At 37.1% G+C, this 27564-nt stretch overlaps 3 protein-coding genes and 1 long non-coding RNA gene across 15 annotated transcripts; 1 reads left to right on the top strand and 3 right to left on the bottom strand.

Moving 5' to 3' along the window:
• Positions 1-3506: 3506 nt before the first annotated feature.
• Positions 3507-5882, bottom strand: LOC117590134 (protein NATD1). The gene is made up of 2 exons (XM_034282506.1): positions 5477-5882; positions 3507-3683 (listed from the first exon to the last, which is right to left on the bottom strand). Exons 1-2 carry the CDS (start codon positions 5825-5827, stop codon positions 3570-3572), a joined length of 465 nt encoding a protein of 154 aa, XP_034138397.1. The 5' UTR covers positions 5828-5882; the 3' UTR covers positions 3507-3569.
• Positions 5883-10129: 4247 nt separating this feature from the next.
• On the bottom strand, positions 10130-15457 carry LOC117590041 (proline-, glutamic acid- and leucine-rich protein 1). Of its 6 annotated transcripts, XM_034282355.1 has the most exons (8): positions 15296-15456; positions 15030-15234; positions 13113-13647; positions 12871-13050; positions 12202-12309; positions 11341-11485; positions 11127-11282; positions 10130-11068 (listed from the first exon to the last, which is right to left on the bottom strand). In XM_034282355.1, the coding sequence occupies exons 1-8, from the start codon at positions 15398-15400 to the stop codon at positions 10292-10294; spliced, it is 2211 nt and encodes a 736-aa protein (XP_034138246.1). In that variant the 5' UTR covers positions 15401-15456; the 3' UTR covers positions 10130-10291. The 6 variants fall into 6 exon arrangements, with proteins under 6 accessions (XP_034138246.1, XP_034138247.1, XP_034138248.1 ...); XM_034282356.1 differs by lacking the exon at positions 12202-12309 and having other exon boundaries at positions 15296-15457; XM_034282357.1 differs by lacking the exons at positions 12871-13050; positions 13113-13647; positions 15296-15456 and having other exon boundaries at positions 15030-15118.
• Positions 15458-15583: 126 nt separating this feature from the next.
• Positions 15584-17459, top strand: LOC117590043. 7 transcript variants are annotated; one of them, XR_004574256.1, is made up of 4 exons: positions 15608-15722; positions 16505-16580; positions 16979-17143; positions 17201-17459. It is a non-coding gene; the product is annotated as an uncharacterized LOC117590043 (long non-coding RNA). The 7 variants fall into 7 exon arrangements; XR_004574255.1 differs by having other exon boundaries at positions 16445-16580; XR_004574258.1 differs by lacking the exons at positions 15608-15722; positions 16505-16580 and adding an exon at positions 15584-15599.
• Positions 17460-18704: 1245 nt separating this feature from the next.
• LOC117590042 (60S ribosomal protein L10) lies at positions 18705-20545 on the bottom strand. The gene is made up of 5 exons (XM_034282361.1): positions 20454-20545; positions 20274-20303; positions 19911-20216; positions 19620-19782; positions 18705-18921 (listed from the first exon to the last, which is right to left on the bottom strand). The coding sequence occupies exons 2-5, from the start codon at positions 20294-20296 to the stop codon at positions 18757-18759; spliced, it is 657 nt and encodes a 218-aa protein (XP_034138252.1). The 5' UTR covers positions 20297-20303; positions 20454-20545; the 3' UTR covers positions 18705-18756.
• Between the last annotated feature and the right edge of the window lie 7019 nt (positions 20546-27564).

Below are 27564 nucleotides of genomic sequence, written 5' to 3'. Positions count from 1 at the left end.
CTGGATCTCAGAGACCATAAAAGCAGGTTCTATGCTCACACTATTACAAGTGTATTTAAAAAATGAGCCCCGCCCCCGCAAAAGGCGAAAACCTCCCAAACCTACAATTTTGTAGATAAAAGAAATTTTAGAATATTCCGTAGGGAATGGCCATATTTATTAGATCACCAAATTGGGATCCGATTGGATCATTATTATAGCCAGAATGAAGAAATTAATTTGCAGTGGCTAAACCCACCCTGTCCCGCAGATTTTTTTGGTTTTTTACATTCTCTCATTCACACTCTGCTTCGTCCTCTGTCTCTGCCGCGAGTCTGCAGTGTGTGGGTCTAGGGAAGGGCGTCGAGCTAAAGAAGCGTGTTGGTGTGAAAAGTGTTTAGATGTAGATGTGTTCTTCATCTGAAGAAAAAATTTAAAATTTGACAAAAAGACGCGTAAGAAGCGTCTCACACGTCCCTTCTCGTTTTTCCTCAAGAATAGCCTCCTGAAAGAATAGGGCAGTACCCGGTACTCGAAGAGTAAATAGGGTATACTGTATTTGTGCGAAAAACGGTTGTATGTAACGCACAGAAGGAAGCGTTTCCGACCCCATAAAGTATATATATTTTTGATCAGCATCAATAGCCGAGTCGATAGAGGCATGTCTGTCTGTCCGTCTTGTTTGTCGGCTAGTTCTCAGAGACTATAAGAGCTAGAGCCACCAAACAAAAGGAGCGTGTTGGTGTGAGTAGTGTTGCTGATGTAGGTGACAGATGAAGAAAAAATGTAAAATTTGACAAAACACCGCTAAGGTGCAGATGTTGTACTGAGTGCCGGGTATAAAAGTTTTGACGCGAAAGAAGCGTCTCACACGTCCCTTCTCGTTTTTTTAAGAATTTAAAAAACTGGTATTTTTTGTTATTGTTATTTTTAGAAGTAGCGGTTTCTTTTTTCACATAACGTACCTTAGACCTTAGATTATAAAGACCATGGCCACGCCTTCGTGCTGCGTGCGGCTGTAAGGGAGGGGAGCAAGCTAAAAAAGCGGGTTGGCGTGAAAAAATGTAGATGTAAATATACATATGTAGATGACATTTGTAGAACCAATGTTAAAAATAAAACAAGTTTTTAATTGTCAATATATTGCCGCGCGAATGCTATCATAACCTCTACGCCAGGTAAGTATTGAAGTAAAACTGGAACAAGTTACATATCTCGGCGTGGCGATTTCCACCTTGTAAAGGCGGGCGGCCAAATAATTCCCCTCTACCCAAGGGTAGAGTGGTAACATAAAACCTAAAAAAAACGAGAAGGGACGTGTGAGACGCTTCTTACGCGTCACAACTTTTATATCCGGCACTCAGGACTCCATCAAGATGTAGAAGACATAGCCAACCACTAGATATCGTTCACATTACAGAACACGTAGTAAAAAGCCTACTAAATAAAATGCATCAAAAAATTGGATTAGTTAATCGTATTTTCCAATTTATGAGATATTTAAAACAGCAATAAAATTGGTACTTTTTCCCTGCACATTATGTGCAATAATGACCTTGGTTTCACAGCAGATTTTTCTAAATTGGCGCCATCTATGAAAATTTCTTATATGCAACTTTGAAGGTCACTCATTTTCTAATACAGAGCGTTAAAAACCGAGACTTGGTTTTAACTTTTAAAAATTAGCTTTTGGCCACTGTTTCCGCAAATCCTCTCAACCAGTTCGGAATCAAAATCTCGAAATAAAAAGTGCTGCTCAATTTAATCTCTTCTTCTTTTCAATTTCGATATTCACCTATTAAATGCATGTTCTTCCTCTTTCTCTATCGTATTCACATATCACATGTATGTTCTATAGCAACAAGCTTCTGTCAGTAGCTTAATGCTACAAAGTCATCTACATCTACAACACTTCTCACACCAACACGCTCGCCGCCCTTCCCTAGACCAACATACTGCTGACTTGCGGTAGATGCAGAGGCAGCGCCCGCACACAAAAAAAAACAAATATAAGCTGCGGGACGGGGTGGGTTAAAAGTCGGAAGAGTCATCGCCAGGGGGAGGGCAGAGGCAGGGGCCGAGTAAAGCGGAGCAGAGTGTGAATGAGAGAATGTAAAAAGAGCAACAAAAGCTGGGGGACAGGGTGGGTTTAGCCACTGGAAATTAATTTCTCCATTGTGGCTATAATAATGATCCGATCGGATCCCAATTTGGTGATCTGATAGATATGGCCATTTCCTACGGAATGGCGTTTTTTTTTCTTTTATCTTCAAAACTGTAGAATTGGGAGGTTTTCGCCCTTTTGCGGGGGCGGAAGGGGGCGTGGCTCACTTTTGAAATACACTGGTTTCAGTGTGAGCATACAGCAGTCCGAAACCAAAATTTGGTGGCTCTAGCTCATATAGTCTCTGAGAACTAGCCGACAAACAAGACGGACAGACAGACATGGCTCTATCGACTCGGCTATTGATGCTGATCAAGAATATATATACTTTATGGGGTCGGAAACGCTTCCTTCTGTGCGTTTAATACAACCGATATTCTCCACAAATACAATATTTACTCTTTGAGTACCGGGTATAAAAATAAATAAATAAATAAAACAATAAGGTACGGACATACCGACTAAGTACCGGGTATAAAGTTGTGAGGCGTAAGAGGCCTCTCACACGTTCCTAATCGTTGCTCTTTGAGTACCAGGTAAACATATAAGGGACACAGGATATTTTTGTTCTACTTTTTGTTTTGTTTGCTTAGTGGTAGCATGGACAAAGATCCGAATACAGTCGCGGCCGGAAATATTGCGATGGTTGATAAATGGCTGAGGCTTAGAGAATAATTCTCGTGCAATAAATCGACAGCTTGAGTGCTGCGAGACCTGTGATACGCTTTTCATCTGGTTTAAAGCTGAGTTCCTGGCAGCTCTCGAACTAGGCCACTTGCGCGTAGCTGCTCATTCCACCACCCTACCAAACCATTTTGAAAATCATACAATCATAATGGTTAGCTTACTGATGCAGATCTCAATGAAATCGAGAAGTTTCAACATCTTCGCTCCAGTCTCTCAGATGCGGCCTTTTATTCGGTTCGATTGCTGCGTTTCAATAATAAACATATATTTTTTCAAGCACACATTACGGAGATTATTGTGCTCAACAAGGCACCGGGAGATTTTGGATGCACTCAACTGACATACGCGTGCCTATATGCTGCCACAGAAGATGGATTCCAAGACACGAATCAACTGGAGATTGCATCGTCGGACAATATCCTCACAGCTACCAACCAACCAACTCTCGACGTCAGCATGTATCGCAGTACATACTATTATCAGCTATAAGCACGATATAAACTGACCCACAATCATCTCGTTAATATTCTCGCAAAACTAGGATACTGAAAAAGCTTAGTAGCCCAACAATATAACTATCTAACAATAATGCAGAAGCAATGTGTTTTGATTACATTGTAAATATAACAATACCACAATTGTCGATGTCGATGTCATCTAATAAATAAAAACATAATTTTTTAACTTTATCTATTTCATTTATTAACCTGGTTTTCTACAAATCATATGAATTTTTATATTATTTAAGTATATACTTTGAATATTTTGGCTCGTGTTTTTCAACGTAGTGTTTAACGAAATCACAGTGAATAATAATGAACAGTCCATTTAGCAGTGCGTATTCCAAAGCAGCCTAAAATAAAATAAATATAAGGAATCTTGAAAATACGTGTATCTAAGCATGTTCTTTTGTTAATGTTTGTTTATTACACTGATTCTATGATGCTGCTTTTATGCTACATACACAGTTTATTGTTTTTATACCCGGCAATCGAAGAGTAAATATTTATGAACAAAAGTGGATGTACATATGTAACGCACAGAAGAAAACGTTTCCGACCCCATTAAGTATATACATTCTTGATAAGCATCAATAGCTGTCTCAGTTTGTCGGCTAGTTCTCAGAGACTATAAGAGCTAGAGGCACCAAATTTTTCCTGCAGACTGCTGTTATATCACACTGATACAAGGGTTTTTCTTATATTAGTACTCGGCCCGCCCCCTTTCGCCGCTACAGAAGAGCGAAAAAAGTTAAGTTAAGTTAAGGGAAAAGTAAAAACGCAATTCGGTAGAAAATAGCCATTTCTATCAGATAACCGAATAAAAAGACCAATTGGATCAGTGTCAAAGCCGAGTCGATATACCCATAACTATTTGTCCGTCCCTATGAGCTCCGAGTTTTCAGAACACATAAGAGATAAGGCTACCATCGTTAGCATCCAGACTTATGTATGCTCACACTGTTACAAGTGTATTTCATAATTTCGCCCCGCCCCAACAAGTCCAAAAATATGCTGTATCCAGAAGATAAGAGAAAACAAAATATGTCATTCCGTAGGGAATGGCCATATTTATCAGATCAAATAATTGGGAATAGATTGGATCCTTATTATAGCCAGAATGAAGGAATTAATTTGCAGTGGCCTCCACACTCTGAGAGGGAGGGTGCGAGCTAATATAACGTGTTGACGTGAGAAGTGATGTAGATGTAGGTAACAGATGTAAGATTAATGTAAAATGTAAAATTCGAGAAATAAAATAATGTGCAGCTATTTAACTAAGTAGCGTGTATAGAAGTTGTGACGCGTATGAAGCGTCTCACACGTTCCTCCCCGTTAATATTTCTAAGTTCAAGCTGCAAGTTGTTTAATGTTATTCGCACTTTCTTATAATGCAAAGCACCTCTGTATCAGCAGACGTTGAAAGCGCGAAAACAAGGGTATTAAAGTCAAAATCTTCAAAGGCAATTTTAATTTAGACTCGATACAACCCATCAATTTCAAAATTTGCCACTTTTTACCATTTTCAATGGACAGGTTATGCAGATTTAAATAATCATAAAACGAGAACGTCCCTTCTCGTGAGACATATGTATGTATGTGCATCTAAAAGTGTGGATGTGACAGATTTTCGTCCTTTTGTAGAGGCGGGGCACTTGTATCAGTGTCATATCACAGAAACCTGGATGTAACATTTGGTATACCCTATTTACCCTTCGAGTATCGGGCATACAAAAAACGTCCATAAACATTTACATATGTATGTATGTATGCGACACACCTCCCCCTTATTCAGAGGTTACACAAGTAGTATTGAAATTCAGTCTAAATAAATCCAACGGGAAACATTGCTTAACAATACAAATATTTTTAAATAAAAAATTGGTAGGTGAATATTCAATTAATCCAAAAACAACCATGTATGTATCTTTTAAGTTTAGTTTTAGATTCAGGCAAATAAAAAGCAGTAAAAAAGCATGGGTTTAAGTCAGCTGGGGTCTTCCCTTTTGCCTTACCAGCTATGTACATATGAAGGTACATATGTAAGTATGTACATATGTAGAAGCTAGAAGAAGTCGTTTCCAGGTCCCGTACACTGGCACGCTATTTAATGAAATAGTAACAAAGCAATATAAAAACGACCAACCTTAGCCAACAGCTTGCCAATACCATGACCACCAAGCTCCTTGGGAACTTTGGTGTGATCAATATGCATAACTCCGTCTCGAATAAAATAGCCCAACTCTGCCTTCATTCCGTCAAGATTAATAAAAAAACTATCTTGATCTTGCTGTATGCTTATTTTTGTACTCATAAATCTCTCCGGAAGATAAATTGTACAAGCTTTGAGCTCAATTGAATTTTGATTAAAAGAATTTCCGTGGTTGAAACATAATTTTGAACGCATTAAGGAGTATGGACGAATGTAATGGCCCGAATGGAAACTCAAACCACTTATAAAACAGAGTTTCTTTAAAGTTCTTATTTTGGACAGCATCAGATCAGGAAATATTTAAACCAGTTAAATAAAGAATTGTAATAATCTAATGTGTACAGTGTACACACATACGCATTGGTGCTGAGAAATCGATTATCGATGTTTGGAAATTTAAATCCATGCATATGTATATGTATGTTCATAAATCAGATAGGCGATACTTTCGAAAAAATTGGAATGCCAATTTATGGCGGGTATCCAGCACCGCGGAAAATTCTAGCCAGGAATTTGCTATACATATGTTTCGTTTGTGCGTGGGAAAATTTTATTTTCGTTAACTGAAAATAAAAAAGTAACAAATGAGCTGGTTGTTGAATTGAGAATGCATTTGGGATTTGCCAATAATGCATACGGTTTGCCAAACGTATATTATTGTCAAGAGAGCACAAATAATAAATAATTTATTTATTAATTTCAGTAAAATTATTTAATATTCAAAAAAGTCATGGGGGAATGGTTTTTTTTGCTCCGACGATCTACTTCGACTGTCTTTTACGTTTTTGCGCACAACTGTTTCTTCTATTTTTCACTCTTAGCGCCCAGAATAATTGTATACTATATATTTCGGGCCTGGGTACCAGCTGTTCGTTTAGTCCACACGCACTTCGTACCGATATATCGATCGTACTCAACAAACGAAGAATTGTAAATAATAATTTGTTTTCTTCAAAGAAGAATTTTCAAAGAGGCTGGCAGGGCTAGAATTTAAGGGACAATAAATGTTATTGATCAGCATCAATATCCGAGTCTATAAAGCCATGTCTGTCCGTCCGTGTGTCCGACTTGTGTCTATAAGAGCTAGAGGCACCAAATGTTTCGTCCAGACTGCTGTATGCCCACACTGAAACCAGTGTATTTAAAAAATGAGCCTTGCTCCCTTCCGCCGCCACAAAGGGCGAAAATCTTCCACAGCCACAATTTTGAAGCTACAAGAAAACTAAAAACGCCCAACCGAATTGGGATCCGATTGGATCATTTTTATAGCCAGAATGAAGAAATTAATTATTAAATTAATTAAATTAAATTAATTAAACCCACCCCGTCCCCCATCTGTTCTTATTTTTTGGGAAGGTGGAAGCTAAGTGATGTAGATGTAAATGACAGATGTAGAAAACATTTAAAATGTAATATTCCAAAAAAGCACTAAGGCACCGATATATATTGAGTACTGAGTACTGAGGTACTGAGTACTGACGTGTTTTGGTTTGACGCGTACGAAGTGTCTCACAAACGTTCCTACTCGTTTACTTCTGGACGTTGACATACAATGACTGCACCATCAAGTGGCCCATGCGACACCAAGCCAAAGCCTGCTACGCGCGGAATCCAGCAGGGATTAACCGAACCGGTCGCGAACATGCAGGAAAGATAGATGCTGGAATTATAATCCGAGCATAAAACCCAAGGGTTCGTGTAAGGCATTATTCGATCTACGAAGTGGAAGGAACAAAGGAATACCGTTTGAGGTGGGTCTAATGGGAATCATAAACTTTATGTAGCTCAACAAGTCAGGACTGTCTACATCCCCCTTGATCAAGTTGTGCATACAAATTACAGCAAGCATTTTTCTACGACTAACTATGGATGTAAGATTTATTATAAGTAATCTACTACGGTAGGATGGCAGTCTCACAGTTGCATCCCAGTTGAGGACAAGCAGGGAAAAAAGTGTTGAAGCACTGATTCAATACGGTCCTGATGTATGTTGTACTGAGGCCACCATACACATGAGCCGTATTCTAAAATCGGACGAACAAGCGAAATATAGAAAGTCTTCGTTATAAGTATAGTGGTCATACAATTTCTTTGCCAACCTCTATATTAAACTCTTTATTAGAATTTTTAGCTCTCTATATTTAGCAACGTAGAAATGTGTTCAGAAATCTTTAACTTGGGGTCTAGTTTAACACCAAGATCATCAGCCAATGTAATTCTCTCAACTAATTCTCAACTACCGCAGAGGGTGTAAGGAGCCAGTAAGTGGATGAAGCAATGAAAAGTCATTACTTTGCATTTCGAGGCATTAAGGTGTAACATATTTGCACAACACCATGACTGAAAGCTCTTGAAATCTGTTTGCAAACGAGAGTGAAATGAAATGTCCTTATACTGGACACAGAGCTTAACATCATCTGCATATATAAGAACTCTAGAATACTGTTAATACAGAAGGCAGGTCATTAATAAAGAGTATGAAAAGTAAGGGGCCTAAATGGCTACCCTGTGGTACTCCAGAAGTAACCATAACAGGCAAATTAAGGAGCTTTTGAAGAGGACTCTTTGATACATAGAACACTGGTGGCTAGAAATCCATCTAAAAAGATTGGGCGGAAACCCTAAATGGCCAAGCTTTTGTGCAAGAAGAGAATGGTTTACAGAATCGAAGCCTTTAATGACAAAGGAGGAGAACTTTAGGAATAGCGGATGGCTTAGATAAACCTCTATAGTTTTTGCGGCAGACTGGCTAGCTTTCTTATGGAGAGGAATTATAAAAAATAACTTACAAATGGGGGGAATGGCTAGAGTGAATAGTTTAATCAAGGGTCCGCATAGAGACTCAGAACAGTACCTGAGTACACAGCCGGAAACTCCCTGAGGGGCCTGGTGAAAATACCGGCTTAACTAATCGAAGATCCTGAAGCAAGGAGCTTTCATTTGACAAAGGGTTGAAAATGCCGTTCGACCTTGGTTAACTGTATGGATACACATAGATATAGATAGAGAGGATGGATGTGCGGACATTCTACGCTTACTATTTACAAAGCTGTAAAACTGTTGAGGGTCCTGCGAAACACGTATTCTGCATCGAAGTAGATAGTTATCATAGCATTGAGCATTTAGAACAGTGAAATTTTACCGAGCTATTAAGTAACTAGAAAGAGAAGAGGGAGAACCAACTTCTTGAGGTTTTTAGGTTCTTTAGACTGGATAACTCTTTGGTGAATCAAGAAACTTCCCAGATCTAGTTGGACACAAAAATTTTTTCAAGTACATTGTAAACTAGAAGGGACGTGTGAGACGCTTCTTACGCGTCACAACTTTTATACCCGGTTTTTCGTCAAATTTCACATTTTTTCTTCATCTGTCATCTACAAAACTTCTCACGCCAACACAGCTCCTTTAGCTCGAACTAAAACCGCCATTCCGTAGGGAATGGCCATATCTATCAGATCACCAAATTGGGATCCGATCGGACCATTATTATAGCCAGAATAAAGAAATTAATTTGCAGTGGCTAAACCCACCCTGTCCCGCAACTTTTGTTGTTCTTTGCACATTCTCTCATTCACACTCTGCTTCTGCTTCACTCGGCCTCTGCCTCTGCCGTCCGTCTGCCTCTGCCGACTTTTAACCTTCCCCGTCCCGCAGCTTATATTTGTTTTTTTTTTTTGTGTGCGAGCGCTGCCTCTGCCTCTGCCGCTAGTCTGCAGTGTGTTGGTCTAGGGAAGGGCGGCGAGCTATAGGAGCGTGTTGGTGTGAGAAGTGTTGTAGATGTAGATGACAGATGATGAAAATATGTAAAATTTGACGAAACACCGCTAAGGTGCAGATGTAGTACTTAGTGCCGGGAATAAAAGTTGTGACGCGTAAGTAGCGTCTCACACGTCCCTTCTCGCTTACATGGTTGACATGAGACACGAACAGGTCTAATAAGTCATTAATAAAGCCATGTCGTGACATGAGCACAAGGTTATTAGACTCGGTTAGTTATATGGCCTTTATCAGTAGCGAGGAAGAAACAGTTTTTAAGGCGGACAAGTGCTGCTCGTATATTAAGAAATCCGAAGTCGGTGGAAAATACGAGCAAGTGACATAAATATAATGGCCGGGAAGAATCAGTCTGACACCGAGGAATTCCATTTCTTGTGAAACCTGGACTGTGAAAAGCTCCTCCAAGCATGAAGTAAGAATCCACTGCAATCAGAACCCCTCCTCCACGTCGAGACGAACGATCATTCCTATAAATTGTGTACCAAAACTGCCAAAACTAAGACCGACACGGGCTTTAACCAGGTTTCGGTAAACACAATAACGTGGTATGAAAATGTGAAACTGCCAATAAAAAGAGTGCTCAGCTTACTACGCAAGCCTCTATAATTTTGATCGGCAACAAGGAGGAAAATCAGTTTTTTGACTGCGAGGACTTGCAGCGGGAAGCAGAGGAGCAGATGGATGGAACAAAGGAGGAAGGAGCAGGGAGGAAGGAGTTTCAGAACTAAGGGTCGCACATGGTTACTATGTGTAACTACCGATTTCTATGCCACAAGTAATTAGTATAGCCCCTTCCATTTTATACAAATTAGCTCAAACAATTTTAACTTTATTGAAAACTATTCAAAAGAAGTGTACAAAATGTTTTTAGGGTTATGAACGATGCATGGTTATTACAAGTATATTTTAGTGTCGTAAAAGCCCAGAGTAACTAAAATGGAAAACATTGAAACATTATAATAAGATGCTCATTCAGCTAATCTCATTTACAAATGCAGATTCCAATTCAGCAACCAATTTATCGTCATCAAAATTTCCACATTTTTGTACTGTAGACTTAGCACCCCCATAATCGCAATGATTTAAGCTGACCTCATCTGGATTATGAATTAACATCTCATCGCGTGCCAGTAATACCATTCTTTTCTGTTCTTTACTTGTTATTGGGATACAAATACTTTTTCCTTCGTTGATTTCAGATTTATTTACTTTAATATCTTTCAGGTTATTTGAACTAGTGTGCTCTGTGCTGTCTTGCTCATTGATGATTTGGTGGGTTAGAGTTTGTGAGTTCGACTCAAGTTCGTTTTGATTAACAGATTTGGCATTTTCATTTCGGTCATTATTATAGTTCAAAGGGACTTTACAATCTGCAGGTGAAATATGATTTGTACTTTTATTTATAGTTAAGTCCATTAGTTCCGGACTTCCTTGACTGCACAGCATACTTTTTGAATCTTGTTTAAAACCAAGATCTTCCTTGTGGGGATGAAGCGATGATTCCAGTACTTCAAATAATGCTTGAGAATTCAGGCGTACTTCAAGACTATTTTCAATTAAACGGGATTCATCTAAAATGCACAATAACATTTCAGATGATGCAGGACAGTTGTAATTTCTCGATTTAAATAACAATATTAATATTTTATAAATTTCCAAGCGACAATTCCAGAGCTTTGTTAAATATTCCGATTTCACAGGTTCTGCATTTATTTCAATACATAGTTCCAATAGAGCGTTGTGTACCTTCTGTAAAACAATATCAACAAATTAAAAATTGAAAAAGTATATATATATCCGTACTTTCCTTCATAACAGAGTTCCGTAATAAGTGACCAGACGATGTTAAAATTAAGTGAAGGCAAGAAAAAGCTTCCTTATGAAGCAATTTTTCATTTTCACTTAAAGAAAGGCAATTAAACGTGAAAAATTGTGTCTCCGGTATTTTTTTCCCCTCTATTGACTGAGATAACAAAGTACAATCATTACAGATTTATTACTCTTAATTACAAAATTTTTACCTCTTTTGATAGAATTAACTGTCGCTGCGTAACATCATCTAATAATTCGTTTATAAGGGGCTCCGAGATTATTTCGCAATGACTTCCTTCTTTTAGGTTCGAGCACCATATTGATATGGTTTTGTAAACCACAAATCGAAATTTACTAGAAATAAATAAATGATTAATAAAATTTCATTTTGTATTGTTCAATTAATAACTTCTTAACAACGGGCTTCTTCAGGAAATAAATTGTCTATAAAACACAGCTACAACTGGTCTGACCGAGACCTCGCCTCTTGCACACATAAAATATGTACATACATATGTAAACAATATAAATTGCTATTTAAAAGCTTCATAAACGAAAAAGTTGGTGCTAGGCGGCCAGATCAGATATATACCAGCTATAAGAAATAGTGCCCCAAATCATATGAAACTTGGAAGGTCATCTTAGGAACGTAAAATATAAAAACAATAACAAATTATATTTTAATGTATCTATTAAGGATTGGAGAAACATTACATTTCTTATGAAAATGTAAATAAACCTAGTTGGTTGTGATGGTAAGATGATGGTTGTCGTTGTAAATTTGGGATCTACACAATACCACAATACCACAATACCAATACACAATACCAATGGATAGGTACACACTGTACACTGTCAAATTACACTGAAATAAGCAAAACACGGCATTTCCGATGTGGATGTAAATGTAGCTTTAGCTTACCGTCTGGAAAATACTAAGCTTTAAAAATAAAATACACAGATTCCCACATTTCTTTGTACGCTACTGTGCAAAGATTTTGGTTATATATGCAAGCAAAAAGTAGACTAAAAGAAACAAAAACACAAATAATAAATACATTTTTACTTACACATATTGTAGTCTGTTTCCTTCATTTGAAATCAATTTGGTATTTTCAAGTGATTCCAGTAAAATGCTCAATATAGTGCGAAAATGCATCCTGAGATGAGTGTGACATCTTTAAATAAATATAATTATATATAATATAATAACGGAGCATCGGACTGTCAAAATAAATGACGTTTGTTTTATTTAGTATAGTGTTAAATTAAATAGTAGTGCCTCAAGTCAGCTCACCACATTCAAAACTATATTTGACACTCTTTCAAATTATACAAGTGATAACAAGTGATAATATACTGGAATGTAATCAATACAAGTCAGAAGAAATACTGAGGCATTTTCATTCCATTTTCTTGTTTTGTATGATTTTTGACGAAAACTAAACAGCTGTTCATAAAAGTCAGTGTGATATTACAGCAGTCTGGATGCAAAATTGGGTTGCTCTATCTCATCTAGTTTCTGATATCCAGGTCTGATGTCTAATCACAAAAGACAGAGGAATGACCTAGAATATATGTATATGTATACTTTATTGGATCGAACAAGTTACCTTGTGTGCGTTACGCACAAATACAAGTAACCATATTTACTTTTTGAGCCTGGTTTAAAACCATATATATTGGAATATAAATTAAATCATTGTTAAGGTTTTAGTTTTAGCCTGATTTTAACTTACATGTCAATCAAAACTTCCAGAAGCTCCAACAACTTTATTTGCATTTGCGGTAACAAAGCTTTAAAACATACATAATCCATTTTTGGATTACTTTTATTATTTATTTTTAAAGATATTCCACGTTGTATAAAACACAAAATTTGTTGTGTAAAAATTAACTTCTTGTCAGGGTACGGTTTGCTTTAAAAGAAAATAAAGAAAAAACATGTATAAATTAATTATAAAATATCTATTGTGCTCACCTCAATGCAATCTTTAAGAAATCGATAAGATTGCAAAACCGCTGACAGACTTGTGCGGCTCGTTTAACCGGATCTTCTGTCAAATGCACTTCAAATTGTGATAAGTGATTTGACACAACTGTGCCCACAAATATTTCCTCAGATATGGGAAAAGACTTGTTTATAATTGAATAAAGACTCCCCAATAATATCAATTGATAATCTCGCCATTGGGTTTCATCATTTTTAGCTCCAATACTGAGAGAGCCGCGTACTTTTTGTAACAAGAGCCAACATTCACCGGTTTGAAAGACAATATCGTCATTATTGCTGTCTAATAAATTTATCAAGAAATTTTCAATTCCAGATTTTCCAGACTTAAGACTCCTTGGATAATATTTCAAGCATTGCTCGACAGAGTGAAGGGCAGATAGGGTGCAGCAATCGTCTTCAAGTATTTCTTTTAGGGAAAACTTTTCGACAACTTTAAGGACATAAACGGACCCAAATGCTTTTGACAAGTTAAAATCGCATTGGATATTTTTTATGAGTAGCGCTGTAATATCAATATGAATAAATATTATTTAATTTTATTTTTTATTAATAACGGTTTTTAAAAACATAACTTTAGATTCTTACATATGGTTGCAATAAAGTTTGCCATTCTAAAAAGCTGATGACTGCTTCTATAAAGTATACCCAAACTCTATGCAGGTTCAGCTTACCGAAATATTAAGCTTGTAAATGCAAAATTTATGAATCAAATCGCAGACAAAAATGGAAAAAAAGAGTATATCCTGTGTATATTTCTCAAAACGCAGACAAAAATGGAAAAAAAAGAGTATATCCTGTGGTCCTTATATTTTTTGTATGAACTTAGGCTGGACTTAGTCCCTAGTCACAATTTCTAGATTTCAAACCTGAAGAAATGCCTTGGCGGAAAGAGATATGGTACAACGAGTAGGTCATCTCACAAAAAAACCTATAGTAAAGACCTCGACAACTCATTGTAATACGCGGTACTCAAAGAGTAAACAGGGTATATTGTATTTGTGGGGAAAAGCAGGTGTATATAACGCACAGAAGGAAACGTATATATTATATATATATAAGTATATATTTTCTTGTTCAGCATCAAGAACCGAGTCGATAAAGCCTTGTCAGTCTCTCCGTCCGTCTTGTTGAGCGCCTGGATCTCAGACTATAAAAGCTAGAGCCACGAAATTTTGCATCCAGACTGTATGTATCTAGAGACAGATTCATTTCTTAAGAGCGTGATTTGACTCGTGATTCAAATGGGAACAATTTTGGATTGATTTACCATTCAAAAATAAATTTTAGCAGTAAGCTTAGTGGTTAATCTGTTTTTAGATTCAGCTGGAGCTGTAAGAATGGTAAGAATGAAAAAGGATGTCTGTAATGATAGCTTGGGTGCTAATTTGATAATCATAATAAACTCTATCTGACCCACTTACCACTTAAAACAGATGGAAATTGTACTACATTTAGCCAATGGGAGTTCCATGAGCATGTATAGAACGAATTTTTAATAAATTATTCTAAAGCAAAAATCTTAATTGAGAGAATTTCTTTCAAACCAAAGAAGAAAATTAAACACTTTTGCTTGTGAACAGATAGTAGACATGTACATAGATCTTTGAAATAACCTTTTTTGTTTAAGTTAACCGAGGAGTGTTAAGTTGACTATAGTGATGGGTGTACCTACAGTATGTATGCCTAATGTAAGTGTGAAATAATAATTTACAAAATTTCCCCTAATTTAAATAGCAGCTTTAAATAGCGTTGCCATTCAAATAGCCGCTACGCAGGTTTCCCTGTTCCCAGTGTCGTTACTTCTGTAAATATTTTGACAACTGATGATGAGCAAAAGATAGAAATATTGGGCAGACAAGAAGACAAAAGGATATCATAACTTACCCAATGCTTCATATATGATTTCCCCGTATAAACTAATCTCAGATACGTTTAAGGATTTCAATATAATTGTAAACCACACATTTGCAGATTTTTCCGATCCTTCTAGGGAGTTTTGATTGAGGTAACATAAAAGGAGCCGGTATCCAAGGGGACGAGTTTTTCTTTTCGTAAGCAATTTAGTTATTAATTGAGACACAACAATTCTCTAAGTTAGAAAGTGTATTGTTAAGAAAGAGAACCAAGATTTCCGGGAACTATCAACATACCTTGTTCGATTTGATATGATTTTCGTCAAGCATGTTGAGATAAATACTTTGAGTTTTTCCATTTGTATTTGTAATACATTCCAAAAGATTTTCAATTTGATCCATTTATGATTTTTTTCAAAGACACATGTGCTGTTTAGCTATGGCAATGAATGGTTACAGAGTGTGCGAGGAATTATCGATAAGAAATACTGTCCAACCCTCGGAAATATACATTTTATTTTCAAAATATACCGATGAAAAATCATTTATTTTTAGAATAGCCACCAACCATACAGTTTATTATATGGTTCTGTTTATTATGGTTAGTGGTATAGCCCAGTACCACTAACCAAATAGTATAGTCGACTCTTAACTTCCTACAAGCGAAACGCCAGGCCTCTGCCAAAGTCCCAGCTACACGTATTAGTGCGCGTAGAACACGCAGGTAGAAGCCCTAGCTACATGTGTATTAGTGCGTGTAGAGCACGCAGCTAGAAGCCCCAGCTGCATTTGCATAAGTGCGTGTAGCCAATTATTTTTTTAGTGCTCCAAACCGTTTTTTTCTTGATCCACACGGACACTGCAAGTAATGTATGTGTTGGTGCGCTGACTTTCTGAACTGCGATGGAACGAACATTCGTTTTGATGTTTTGATTTTGATAATTTTTTGTTATATATTATATGAATGCAAATGCAATATTTGTTAATTTAATTATTTTATTATATAAATATATACATATTTTTGATCTATTACTATTACTAAATGTAAATATGTACATACATATATATATATAGATATATATCTATATGCATGTATATGATAAATAATTGCATGTGCATTCATTTAATATATTACAAAAATTATATACATATTACACAAAAAAATAAATACGCGGTGGGTCCATGCAGGTTTTAGTGGCATGCTTGGGCAACAAATTTGAAGTCAGTTGTCCAAATCTCGATTTGCCGATGGGAGTCGGAGGAAAATGTGCAAGTGTTAATGTGTGTGTACATGTGCAAGGCAGCCGCCTTGTCAGCAAACATGTCTCCATGTCCCCTTCCGTCAAAACTCCATGCTTGTTCACACCGTGACTCTGAATACTCTCATGGAAAATATTTGCAACGCAAAGTCAAAACCCGTAATTCATTATTTGTATACATATTCAGATGTTTATATCCGTTACCCCTTTCATCCTAAATTATATAATACTATTTGGTTGGTGGCAGAGGCCTGGGACTCCGAGACGCCCATTGAGCGGTGACGTTTCGTTTGTAGGAAGTTGAGAGTCTACTATACTATTTGGTTAGTGTTTGTACGCACAAAATATTCTTATCGGTTCCATACGAATATCATCCCTGATTTTTTTTGCGACCCCTTTCTTTCGATCTGAGTGCTAGGCTTCAGGAAGGAAATGTGTTGCTGCATATAAACTTGATATACATCAAGCCATTAAACATATCAGATCCGTTTTTTTCATTTCAAACTCACAACACACCTAAATTCCTGTCTGAATCAAGAACATTGTAAAAAAAATGCATTAAAGTTGATCAATTTTCCACTTTTTTTCAATTTTAACTTGATGAAAAAATTCGAAATTTAAAATCTTCTTTAAAGTCTTAATTTAACAAGTTTTTGCTTGTTTCCTTTCTTGTTTCTTCTTTCTGCAGACAGAAGATTTCATTTGCTATTCTTTATTTCAGCCTAGTACTCAGATCGAAAAAAAAGTTCTCAAGCTCGTTCGCCCCCGACACTTCGGTTCAGCTCCATACCTAAATCGTTGACACGATAAAAGCAGCTGGATCGAGAGTGAGAAGGGCTTGGAGAAAAAGTTGAGCGACTTAAGTGTCGATCAACTGTACACATATGTATGTATAATACCTAATATGATGTACATTTATATTTAAATAAACTATTGTTCACAGGAGACGAACAAGAATAATAAAGAGAACAGCGTCTTTGCCACTGAGCATGTCGTGGAAAAGCTACTGGAAAAGCTCGCCCATAAATTGGAGCCTGCACGAATAAGGCCCGCCTTTTAGTACTGGAAAATTACTTGGTGAAACTGACAGAGAAGGAAGCTACCGAAGTGGAAAAAAATGACCACCGTACTTTTTAAAGAGATCGAGGCCATACAAATGGAGAAATATAGAGAGGAGAATAAATATAAATATTATGCATTTTTTATTTGCTTAATTATTTTGAACGCCAGCTGCTTCATTTTGCCTTGCCTTGCCGTAGTCCTGAGGGCGACCGCGGCAATACAGTCAATACAGTGTGCGTCTGTTTTATAACAACACAGCTGCCTGAGAAGTGTAACCGTACGGAATGCGGTTTTCACCTCTGGATACTTGAGTGATGTGAAAAGAATAAGAACAACCTCTAAAAAAGACTTTACAAAAAATACGTTTTCTTACATTTTTAAAAGACAAATTCTGCCATAGAAAAAAAGAATCATCAGACCATTTTTAATCCCATTTCTTTCCGAAAAAGTTAGTTTGGTTCCATGGAGGAAATGACGAAAAAGCATTAATTAAAGAGTAGCCACTCCAAATTAATTTCTTCTTTCGGGCTATTATTATGATCCAATGTAATCCCAATTCGGTTATCTGATAGATAGCTATATTCCCTAAGAAATTGCATTTTTAGTTTTCTCCTATCCACATACAAAATACCAGCCTAAAATTGCATCGAAGTAGTTTTTGCAACCGGTACAACTTGTAAAGGGGGTTAATATTAATGCATAGAGCACAAATACCTGGATGGAAATACTGTTTCTATGGCTTTTAAAACGTGGTGATCAAATATTTGCTTTGTACATGGCACCTTTAACATTTATATTTTACTTGAAAAACCTAGCTTTAATATTTGGATTTTACTAGAACCTGGCGGCTCTACGAATAATTGGTGTACTTTTTTTGCTTTTGTTCATTTTTATAAGGATACCTTATAAGAATATAAAATTGAACACTTTTTCTTTATAAACATATTGTAGATATGCTGATATTTGATATACAATTAACCTTTTCTGTTTACGTTGACCGTACGCCAAGTTTTAGGTGTTCAAACTTGGGCGATGACGGTGTACGACTAATTAGCGTATCTAATGTGTATCAATTATAGATTTTATATATATATTTTTTTTAATTTAATCGCTACAGCGAAATTGGTTCTTCGCAGACGATGGTTTTATATCCATAGGTCAAAACAGCACGCAAAATTGAACACTGCTATGCAAGCAGTGTACGAATTCGTACGAATCACTGCAATATACGTGTACAGTGCCAAGCCCTGCCATATATGTACGTATTTTATAAATGGCGCTCCTGCGCTCCACACAGACGGCCTGGGCGTCCAATATATTGTTATTCGACCGATCGTTTTCATGAGGAATTAATAGTGAAGATTTAAGAGACACCATCAATAATGTTGACATATCGAATGTCTTCTTCGTTTATTGTTTCATAATGCGATTTTACGTTTAACCATAAACTTCACGCTGAGCCTTTTCCCATGCTGCCATTGGACCGTGCTCGGGTCGGTACTTGACATTGCAGCCATCGGGCGCCAGACGGTTATCATCACGGAGCTCTTCATAGCGCTCTCGGTCGTATTTAGTAAATCCCCACCTCTTTGAAACATATATCTAAAAATATAAAAATAAAGTTTCAAGCATAAGAATCATTAAGAGAAATTGTTGCTTTATCAAAATTATAATGCTTAATGAAGGTCCTGGCTAGTGTCAGAAACAATTTGGACCAGCTGCATTTGGATGAAGAGTAGATTCCAAGATACAACTCACAATACGATCTATTAGTGAAACTTTACCATGCGTAGTTTTTAGTTCCTAAAACCGACTAAACTTGAGTCTTTTGAGAAGTCCGAAAGATAAGCCTTTATAGTATAAATTATGTTTCGTTCAGGGAATGCTGCTTGAAATATACTGAAGGGTGCTGCACGTTCAAGCTGCATCATTTAAAGTCAGGTTTATAGTCTCTCTTTAACAGATATCTTGCAATGCACTTTTAATCAGGCATCAGTAAATTTTTCTACATGTTTCTGCAAAATTGCAGCCATAACTCCGAAACTGAGATTGTTCACTTATAAAAAGAGGTGCATGGACACAGTTTTTCATCTCTATGCGAACCCCGTTCTTTACATATGTAAATACACAGACAGTGACTTCATGACCACCACTTTTTTTCATCTGCACAAGATTTTAGACAGCTATAAAGAACAGTTGTATCGTGGAGGAGTGGAGAAAAAGAAGTGTCAGTTTAAGAAGTTTGTGGTCCCAAGTTTTGGAAATTGTCAAATTTTACATATTTATATCAAATAACATACCTTCTGACGACCTGGGAACTTGAACTTGGCACGTCGCAATGCTTCAATAACTTGAGCCTTGTAACGATCGCTTGAACGAACAGACATAATCGGTTGCCCAATACGCACACGAGCAACGGTGCCCTGCGGTTTACCAAAAGCGCCTCTCATTCCAGTTTGGAGTCTGAAGAAATCAAAATAAAAATGTAAGTCTTCTAATGTATTCAGATAAAGTATACAAATTAAGTTTTGTAACCCATATCCGCTCTTGTTTTAGATATTTGTGGAAAAAGCTGCATGGGAATTAATTACCTATCAGCTCCAGCACACGACAACATTTTGTTGATACGAATAACGTGGAATGGGTGCAGGCGCATTCGAATATGAAACTGGTCCTTTCCACAAAATTTAACCAAATATTTGTTGCAACAAATACGTCCGGCCTCCAAGGCTTCGCTACTAAGTTGTTCATATTCGTCAGACACCAAATGAACACAGAGGGGAAAGTCTTCAACAGTTGCTTTCTTCCTGCCCAAATCGAATATACGAATTTTTGGATCAGGAACACCACGGCAAAACCGTGATTTGGGATACGGCTTATTTTTACAATAGCGGTAGCTGGAAAATAGATTTAGGTTAGGTAAGCTTTAAGGCAAGCTTAATATTAGAACATACCATCTTGCTGGTCGACGACCCATGTTTAACCTAATTATACAAAAATTTAAAATATATTAATACAAAGATATTTCTGCTAACTAATGAACTAACTAACTAAAACGGAATTTAAATTTTGTAATAATCAAGTACAAACAAACAATGAATTATCGATTGACAAAGATTATTTAAGATGCATACCTCTTTCAAGACGACGAAACAGAAAGGAAAGAACAGTGCCCGCCGGAAATAGAGGAGGAGACTTAACATTTAAACACTGTATCGATTGTTCACGAAAAATACATTGACACTTTGCAACAATGGACTGGGACACTGAAAAATAATTTCTGCCACTGGTCACACTAATGAATATGTTAGTTGCTCGACAACATATTATGCAGATGAGTCAGAGTCATCAGACGATTATTAAAATCCAATTTTGACATGTAAAGCTAAAACAAAAATAATAATTTTAGCAAATCAAATCGTAGCCTCAATTGTCTTTTAATCATGCCACTAAGATTTTGGTTATTAATACTAAATATATGGAAAGATTTGTGTTTATTTTTAATTAAATGAGGGTATCCAATACAGCGGAAAATTCCAGCCAGGATTTTTCCACATATTTCGTTTGTGCATGGAACGTAACTCACACAGGCATATGAATCATCTGTGTCTTGTAAACATACTGCAGTGCATTATGGGTAAAAAGCCGTAGGTAAGACACGTAGTCATTTGGACACCTTCTACCTGCCGGCCCCATACAAACTGGAACCCATTTACGTCGTATTTATAATAAACGAGAATGGACGTGTGAGACGCTTCTTACGCGTCACAACTTTTATACCCGGCACTCAGGACTACATCTAGATGTAGAAGACATCGCCAACCACTAGATATCGTTCACATTACAGAACACAAAGTAAAAAGCCTACTAAATAAAATGCATCAAAAATATTGGATCAGTTAATCGTATTTTCAAATTTATGAGATATTTAAAACAGCAATAAAATTGGTACTTTTTCCCTGCACATTCTGTGCAATAAAGACCGCTAGGTTTCAAAGCAGATTTTTCGAAAGTGGCGCCATCTATGAAAATTTCTTATACGCAACTTTGATGGTCACTCTTTTTCTAATACAGAGCGTTAATAACCGAGACTTGGTTTTAACTTTTAAAAATTAGCTTTTGGCCACTGTTTCCGCAACTCCTCGCAACCAGTTCGGAATCAAAATCTCGAAATAAAAAGCCAAGCATTCTCGTATTCTCTCTCTATCGTTTTCATATATTACATGTATGTTCTATATCAACAAACTTCTGTGAGTATGTCGTAAATGCAACAATTCAATATCTTAATGCTACAAATTCATTTTACTTATACAAAATCCTAATTGCTCCCGGCCATAAGCCCTTTGCGCTAATTTGGCGTAAACAGCCACCAAAACTGGTCATTGGGACAATAGTGCATCTGCACCTCAGCAGTGTTTTGTCAAATTGTAAATTTTTCCTTCATCTTTCCAAGAGGCTTGGGCAGGGCGAGGGCAGAGGCAGGGGCCGAGTGAAGCAGAAGCAGAGTGTGAATGAGAGAATGTTAAAAGAGCAACAAAAGCTGCGGGACAGGGTGGGTTTAGCCACTGGAAATTCATTTCTCCATTGTGGCTATAATAATGACCGGATCCCAATTTGGTGATCTGATAGATATGGCCGACAAACAAGACGGACAGACAGACATGGGTCAATCGACTCGGCTAATGATGCTGATCAAGAATATATATACTTCATTTTCCTTCTGTGCGTTACATACAACCGCTATTCCCCACAAATACAATATACCCTATTTACTCTTCGAGTACCGGGTTTAAAAACCATGGCAATCGGTCCAGCCGTTCTCGAGTTATAAGTGCTTTACAAAATACGACTTTCTTTTATATATATAGACTAAGGTATTAATTTTTTGTTTCCTAAAAAAATAATTCTAAGATTGTGTATTTTGCTTGGTGTCAGTGAAAATCACCTTTGGGCAAAAAACTCAAAAGAGAATAAAACGTCCAGCATCCACTACTAAATAACTTTGCATGCAATTTTCTATTCTTTCTTTACCAATATTTGTTCCCCCTTTTTGAAGCCTCCACAGCTCCGGTCTCCTCGAGAAAGCGCTTTCGTAGGTGGGATATGCGGATTAAGTGGTGACTTTTTTTTTGGCTAGTGCATTTTTAGTTGATTGAAAACTCATAACAGATATGCTTATTTTATTGACCCTTTTAAATCAAACTCTAAATTTCCCAAGTGAGCAACAGCAGGAAAAAACGAGAAGGGACATGTGAGACGCTTCTTACGCGTCACAACTTTTATACCCGGCACTCAGGACTACATCTGCACCTTAGCGGTGTTTTGTCAAATTTTATATTGTTTCTTCATCTGTCATCTACATCTACAACACTTCTCACACCAACACGCTTCGTTAGCTCGCCGCCCTTCCCTAGACCCACATACTACAGACTCGCGGCAGAGGCAGCGACCAAACAAAAAAAAAAAATATATGCTGCGGGACGCGGTGGGTTAAAAGTCGGAAGAGGCTAGTGGCAGGGGGAGGGCAGAGGCAGGGGCCGAGTGAAGCAGAAGCAGTGTGAATGAAATAATGTAAAAGGAACAACAAAAGCTGCGAGACAGGGTGGGTTTAGCCACTGAAAATTAATTTCTTTATTCTGGCTATAATAATGATCCGATCGGATCCCAATTTGGTGATCTGATAGATATGGCCATTCCCTACGGAATGGCGTTTTTAGTTTTCTTTTATCTTTAAATGTAGATTTCGGAGGTTTTCGCCCTTTTGCGGGGGCGGAAGGGGGCGTGGATCATTTTTGAAATACATTGGTTTCAGAATGAGCATACAGCAGTCCGAAACCAAAATTTGGTGGCTCTAGCTCTTATAGTCTCTGAGAACTAGCCGACAAACAAGACGGACAGACAGACATGGCTCTATCGACTCGGCTATTGATGCTGATCAAGAATATATATACTTCATGGGGTCGGAAACGCTTCCTTCTGTGCATTACATACAACCGTTATTCCCCACAAATACAATATACCCTATTTACTCTTTGAGTACCGGGTATAAAAAGGTATTCAAAAGATAAATTATGATAAAAGATCTTTTAAAACATTTTAGAACTTTTAAAAAATATATCTGATTGAATGATTGTTTGGTTTAAAGTAATTTTATTGGAATAGCTCCAACGTGGATAATTTTCGTTTGAATTGTAATAGTTTCATTTTTAGTTAGTCAGTTTTTGTCAATACTCTTTAAGTTATAACATTTTATTGCGTCTGCTTCACGATTGTTGTTGGTCCAGACCTCCAGCAGCGATGCATGAGTGCACTGACAAGCATCTGCAAATTTTTCGCGCCACGTGATTCTATAATATTTCGTTAATATCAAGTAACTTAAACTTCTGTGCAGTGGTGTGCTGTGCAAAAGAAATATTCCACAGACAACACGTGCAATTGTTGGTACCAAGCTAAAAAGACACACAAACAAAACATTGGACAATTAAATAACTACACACAACCATACAAAAAAATGTATTAAAAATTTATTAACAATTAATTTAAATACCTCGACCTGTTATTTCCATATTTTTACTTGTATATAAACTTTGTAATCGAGCTACAATTACAGCTGCAAGTTGTTCAATTTTTCCCGCACTTTTTCACACGTCAAAGCATCTCAAAATCAGCCGACTTTGAAAGCGCGCAAAAAACATATGGTACTAGATAAAAATCTTATAAAACCTGTTTTGTTCTATCTAAATATTTAGGAATCAGAAAAATTAAGTCGCATTCAAATATTTTGCGGAAGTCGCTTCATTTGTACGAAACAAATGCAGTAGCATTCAAATATTTGACCCAAAAAGAATTATATAAATGCCAAAAATTCGGGCTTTTTACCCATAGTGCAGTGGCAGTTTCAAAAAGAGAGGTGGTAGATTAATTGAGAATGCTTTTGGGCTTATTGCCAAAAGAGCACAATTAATAAATGAATAATTTATTAATTTAAGTAACTCTCTTCGTGCTTCGTGCAGTGTGCGTCTCAAGGGAGGGGCCAACAGCTAACAGAGCGTGTTTACGTGAGAAGTGATGTAGATGAAAGATGTAGAAAAGATGTAAAAAACATCAAATGTATAATTGAAAAAAAACAATTGAAATTAAGTGACTGAGTACCGGGTGTAAAAGTTGTGACGCGTAAGTAGCGTCTCAAACGTTCCTACGCGTTCTTCTAAAATGTATACGTTTGCGTAAAAAAAAAACCCCCAGCGGAAAAGAGAATGTTTTGGTGATTCATATTCCGCAAACAGGATCATAATCGATCCCACCTTCAACAGTACATTAAGTGGGCCCAAAAAAGTCGTTGGATGGTTAGTCGCTTCATCCTCGTCGGTAGCGCTGTCAACGGATTTGTACGATTGCTGTTTTCCAGCGATTTTACTTTGTATAATGAAACTCAAGCTATCGGTCTTTATTTATTTTTTGATGCAGCAGTTCATCAGCCGATGAGTTATTCTATAACGCGACTCTAATGTTCGTGGTCATTTTGAACCGCTTGCCATCAAAAGGACGACGGATGCAAGCATGCAATCTACAGCAGTCGATGGAATAACGGGAAGCGTTTGACGTTTTAGTAAATCTGCCTAGAGAACTTTCAAACACCAAATCGTCTCGGATTTCTTATAAATTCTTCATAGTCCGGAATTTTTCAATTCGTTTTTAGCTAACGCTAACTTTTAAGCAGAACATATATTTTTTTTCTTTTTTAGTTGACATATGCTTGACCGCCCTGGCAAGGGCGACTTCATTTAAAATAATCAAACATACGCAAATATTTAATAACGAGTCTTGGTTGATTTATCCAAAGATTTTAATTGGTCTTCCGTATAAGCCGTACCAAGGAGTTATAAGTGGTTTGTTGCAGGGACCGCAATTAAGAGCAAATAAGAGAGCCTAAATTAAAGTAAATAAATGAATGTGAAGAAATTTGTTACATCAACATAAAATATTCTGAATATTTCAGTCATAGCTATCAATATATGAATTAGTTAACATTATGATTTTTATTTTTTTCAGTTGAAATAAAAAGTAAGAGTTATTTATAATTTATATTGTTTTCAAATAAAAACTAAGAGTTAATTATAACTTATTTAATAAAAATACAAAATAAGAGTTATTTTTCATTTGTATTTTAAAAGTTGTAAATAAGAGTTAACCGTAACCTTTATTTTAAAAGTTGAAAATAAAAGTAAATTTATTATCCTTTGAGTTGATTGTGTGTTATCATGAATTTATATTATAGGATATAATAAGGATTAAGGATTTTACTATTTTCCTTTATATTTAATATTGAGCTTTCATAATTGGTTGCATTTATTGGCAAAGGTCATACATTGTGTTTCGTCACCGAAACTTGTGCTATCGTACCTGCGATGCAACTGTACGCAAAGTCAATAAAAAAAACGAGAAGGGACGTGTGAGACACTTCTTACGCGTCAAGACTTTTATACCCGGTACTCAGTACGACAAATTTTACATTTTTTCTTCATCTCTCATCTACATCCACAACACTTCTCACACCAACACGCTCTTTTAGCTAGCCCCCTTCCCTAGACCCACACACTGCAGAGTCAAGGCAGAGGCAGAGACGCGGCATAGACAGAGGCCACACGCTGCAGAAGCAGAGTGTGAATGAGAGAATGTTAAAAAACAACATAAGCTGCTGGACGGGATTGGTTTTGCCACTGGAAAATAATGTATTCATTGTGGCCATAATAATGATCCAATCGGATCCCAATTTGGTGATCTAATAAATTTGGCCATTCCCTACGGAATGGCGTTTTTAGTTTTCTTTAATCTTCAAAATTGTAGCTTTGGGAGGTTTTCGCCCTTTTGCGGGGGCGGAAGTGGGCTTCCAGGCGCTCAACAAGACGGACGGACGAACAGACGGACAGATGGACGGACAGACAGATGGCTCAATCGACTCGGCCATTGATGCTGATCAAATAGATCAAATAGTGTCTATTATATTTCAGTGTAAAAGTGTAGGTATGTAACGCAGAGAAGGGACCAACAACCACTAATCTTTTAGAGTTCACCTCCTTTGTAATGAAAGGCTTCCAAGGTAACTTGCAGACGGATGTTATTTACACTGACTTCAGTAAGGCATTCGATTCTGTAAACCATTCTCTTCTTGCACAAAAGCTCGACCTTCTAGGGTTTCCGCCCAATCTGTTGAGATGGATTTCTAGCTACCTGTGTTCTAGGTCTCAAAGGGTCCTCTTCAAAAACTCCTTTACCTGTTATGGTTACTTCTGGAGTACCACAGGGTAGCCATTTAGGCCCCTTACTTTTCACACTCTTTATTAATGATCTGCCTTCTGTATTAAAAAATTCTCGAGTACTTATGTATGCGGATGATGTTAAACTCTGTGTCCAGTATAAGGACACTTCATTTCACTCTCGCTTGCAATCTGATCTCAATAGCTTTCAGTCATGGTGCTGTGCAAATATGTTACAACTTAATGCCTCGAAGTGCAATGTTATGACCTTTTATCGCTCCAGCCCCTTCCTGGCTCCTTACACCCTCTGCGGTAGTTCTCTTGAGAGAATTACATTGGTTGATGATCTAGGTGTTAAACTAGACCCCAAGTTAAAGTTTTCTGAACACATTTCTACCATGGTAAATAAAGCCATGGATGTGCTTGGGTTTATAAAGAGGTGGTCAAAGGAATTTGAGGACCCCTATATAACGAAGACTCTCTATATCTCGCTTGTTCGTCCGATTTTAGAATACGGCTCATGTGTATGGTGCCCTCAGTACAACATACATCAGGACCGAATCAGTACAGAAAAACTTTTTATTTTTTGCCCTACTGGGCCTCAACTGGGATGCAACTGTGAGACTGCCATCCTACCGTAGTAGACTTCTTTTAATAACTCTTCCATCCTTAGTTAGTCGTAGAAAAATGCTTGGTGTAATTTTTATGCACAACTTGATCAAGGGGGATGTAGACAGCCCTGACTTGCTGAGCCGCATAAACTTTACGATTCCCATTAGACCCACTAGAAACTTTATTCCTTTGTTCCTTCCACTATGTAGATCGAATTATGCCTCACACGAACCCTTTAGGGTTTTATGCTCGGATTATAATTCCCTCTACCACATTATATCNAATATGTTACAACTTAATGCCTCGAAGTGCAATGTTATGACTTTTTGTCGCTCCAGCCCCTTCCTGGCTCCTTACACCCTCTGCGGTAGTTCTC

This window comes from Drosophila guanche, unplaced genomic scaffold (assembly GCF_900245975.1).
Source record: "Drosophila guanche unplaced genomic scaffold, DGUA_6, whole genome shotgun sequence".
NCBI lineage: Eukaryota > Metazoa > Arthropoda > Insecta > Diptera > Drosophilidae > Drosophila > Drosophila guanche.
The sequence above is the reverse complement of the archived record's forward strand: the minus strand, read 5'-3'. Positions and strand labels throughout refer to the sequence as shown.

Coding starts and splice junctions, on each gene's coding strand:
- LOC117590041 (XM_034282355.1), bottom strand. CDS start 15,400: ATGGATCAAATTGAAAATCTTTTGGAATGTATTACAAATACAAATGGA. Junction 15,235..15,295: donor ATCATATCAAATCGAACAAG/GTATGTTGATAG, acceptor TTTCTAACTTAG/AGAATTGTTGTGTCTCAATT. Junction 13,051..13,112: donor TTCTTAAAGATTGCATTGAG/GTGAGCACAATA, acceptor TTTCTTTTAAAG/CAAACCGTACCCTGACAAGA.
- LOC117590042 (XM_034282361.1), bottom strand. CDS start 20,296: ATGGGTCGTCGACCAGCAAGATG. Junction 20,217..20,273: donor GGTCGTCGACCAGCAAGATG/GTATGTTCTAAT, acceptor TCTATTTTCCAG/CTACCGCTATTGTAAAAATA. Junction 18,922..19,619: donor AGTTCCCAGGTCGTCAGAAG/GTATGTTATTTG, acceptor TTATATTTTTAG/ATATATGTTTCAAAGAGGTG.
- LOC117590134 (XM_034282506.1), bottom strand. CDS start 5,827: ATGCTGTCCAAAATAAGAACTTTAAAGAAACTCTGTTTTATAAGTGGT. Junction 3,684..5,476: donor TTGGCAAGCTGTTGGCTAAG/GTTGGTCGTTTT, acceptor ATTTTATTTTAG/GCTGCTTTGGAATACGCACT.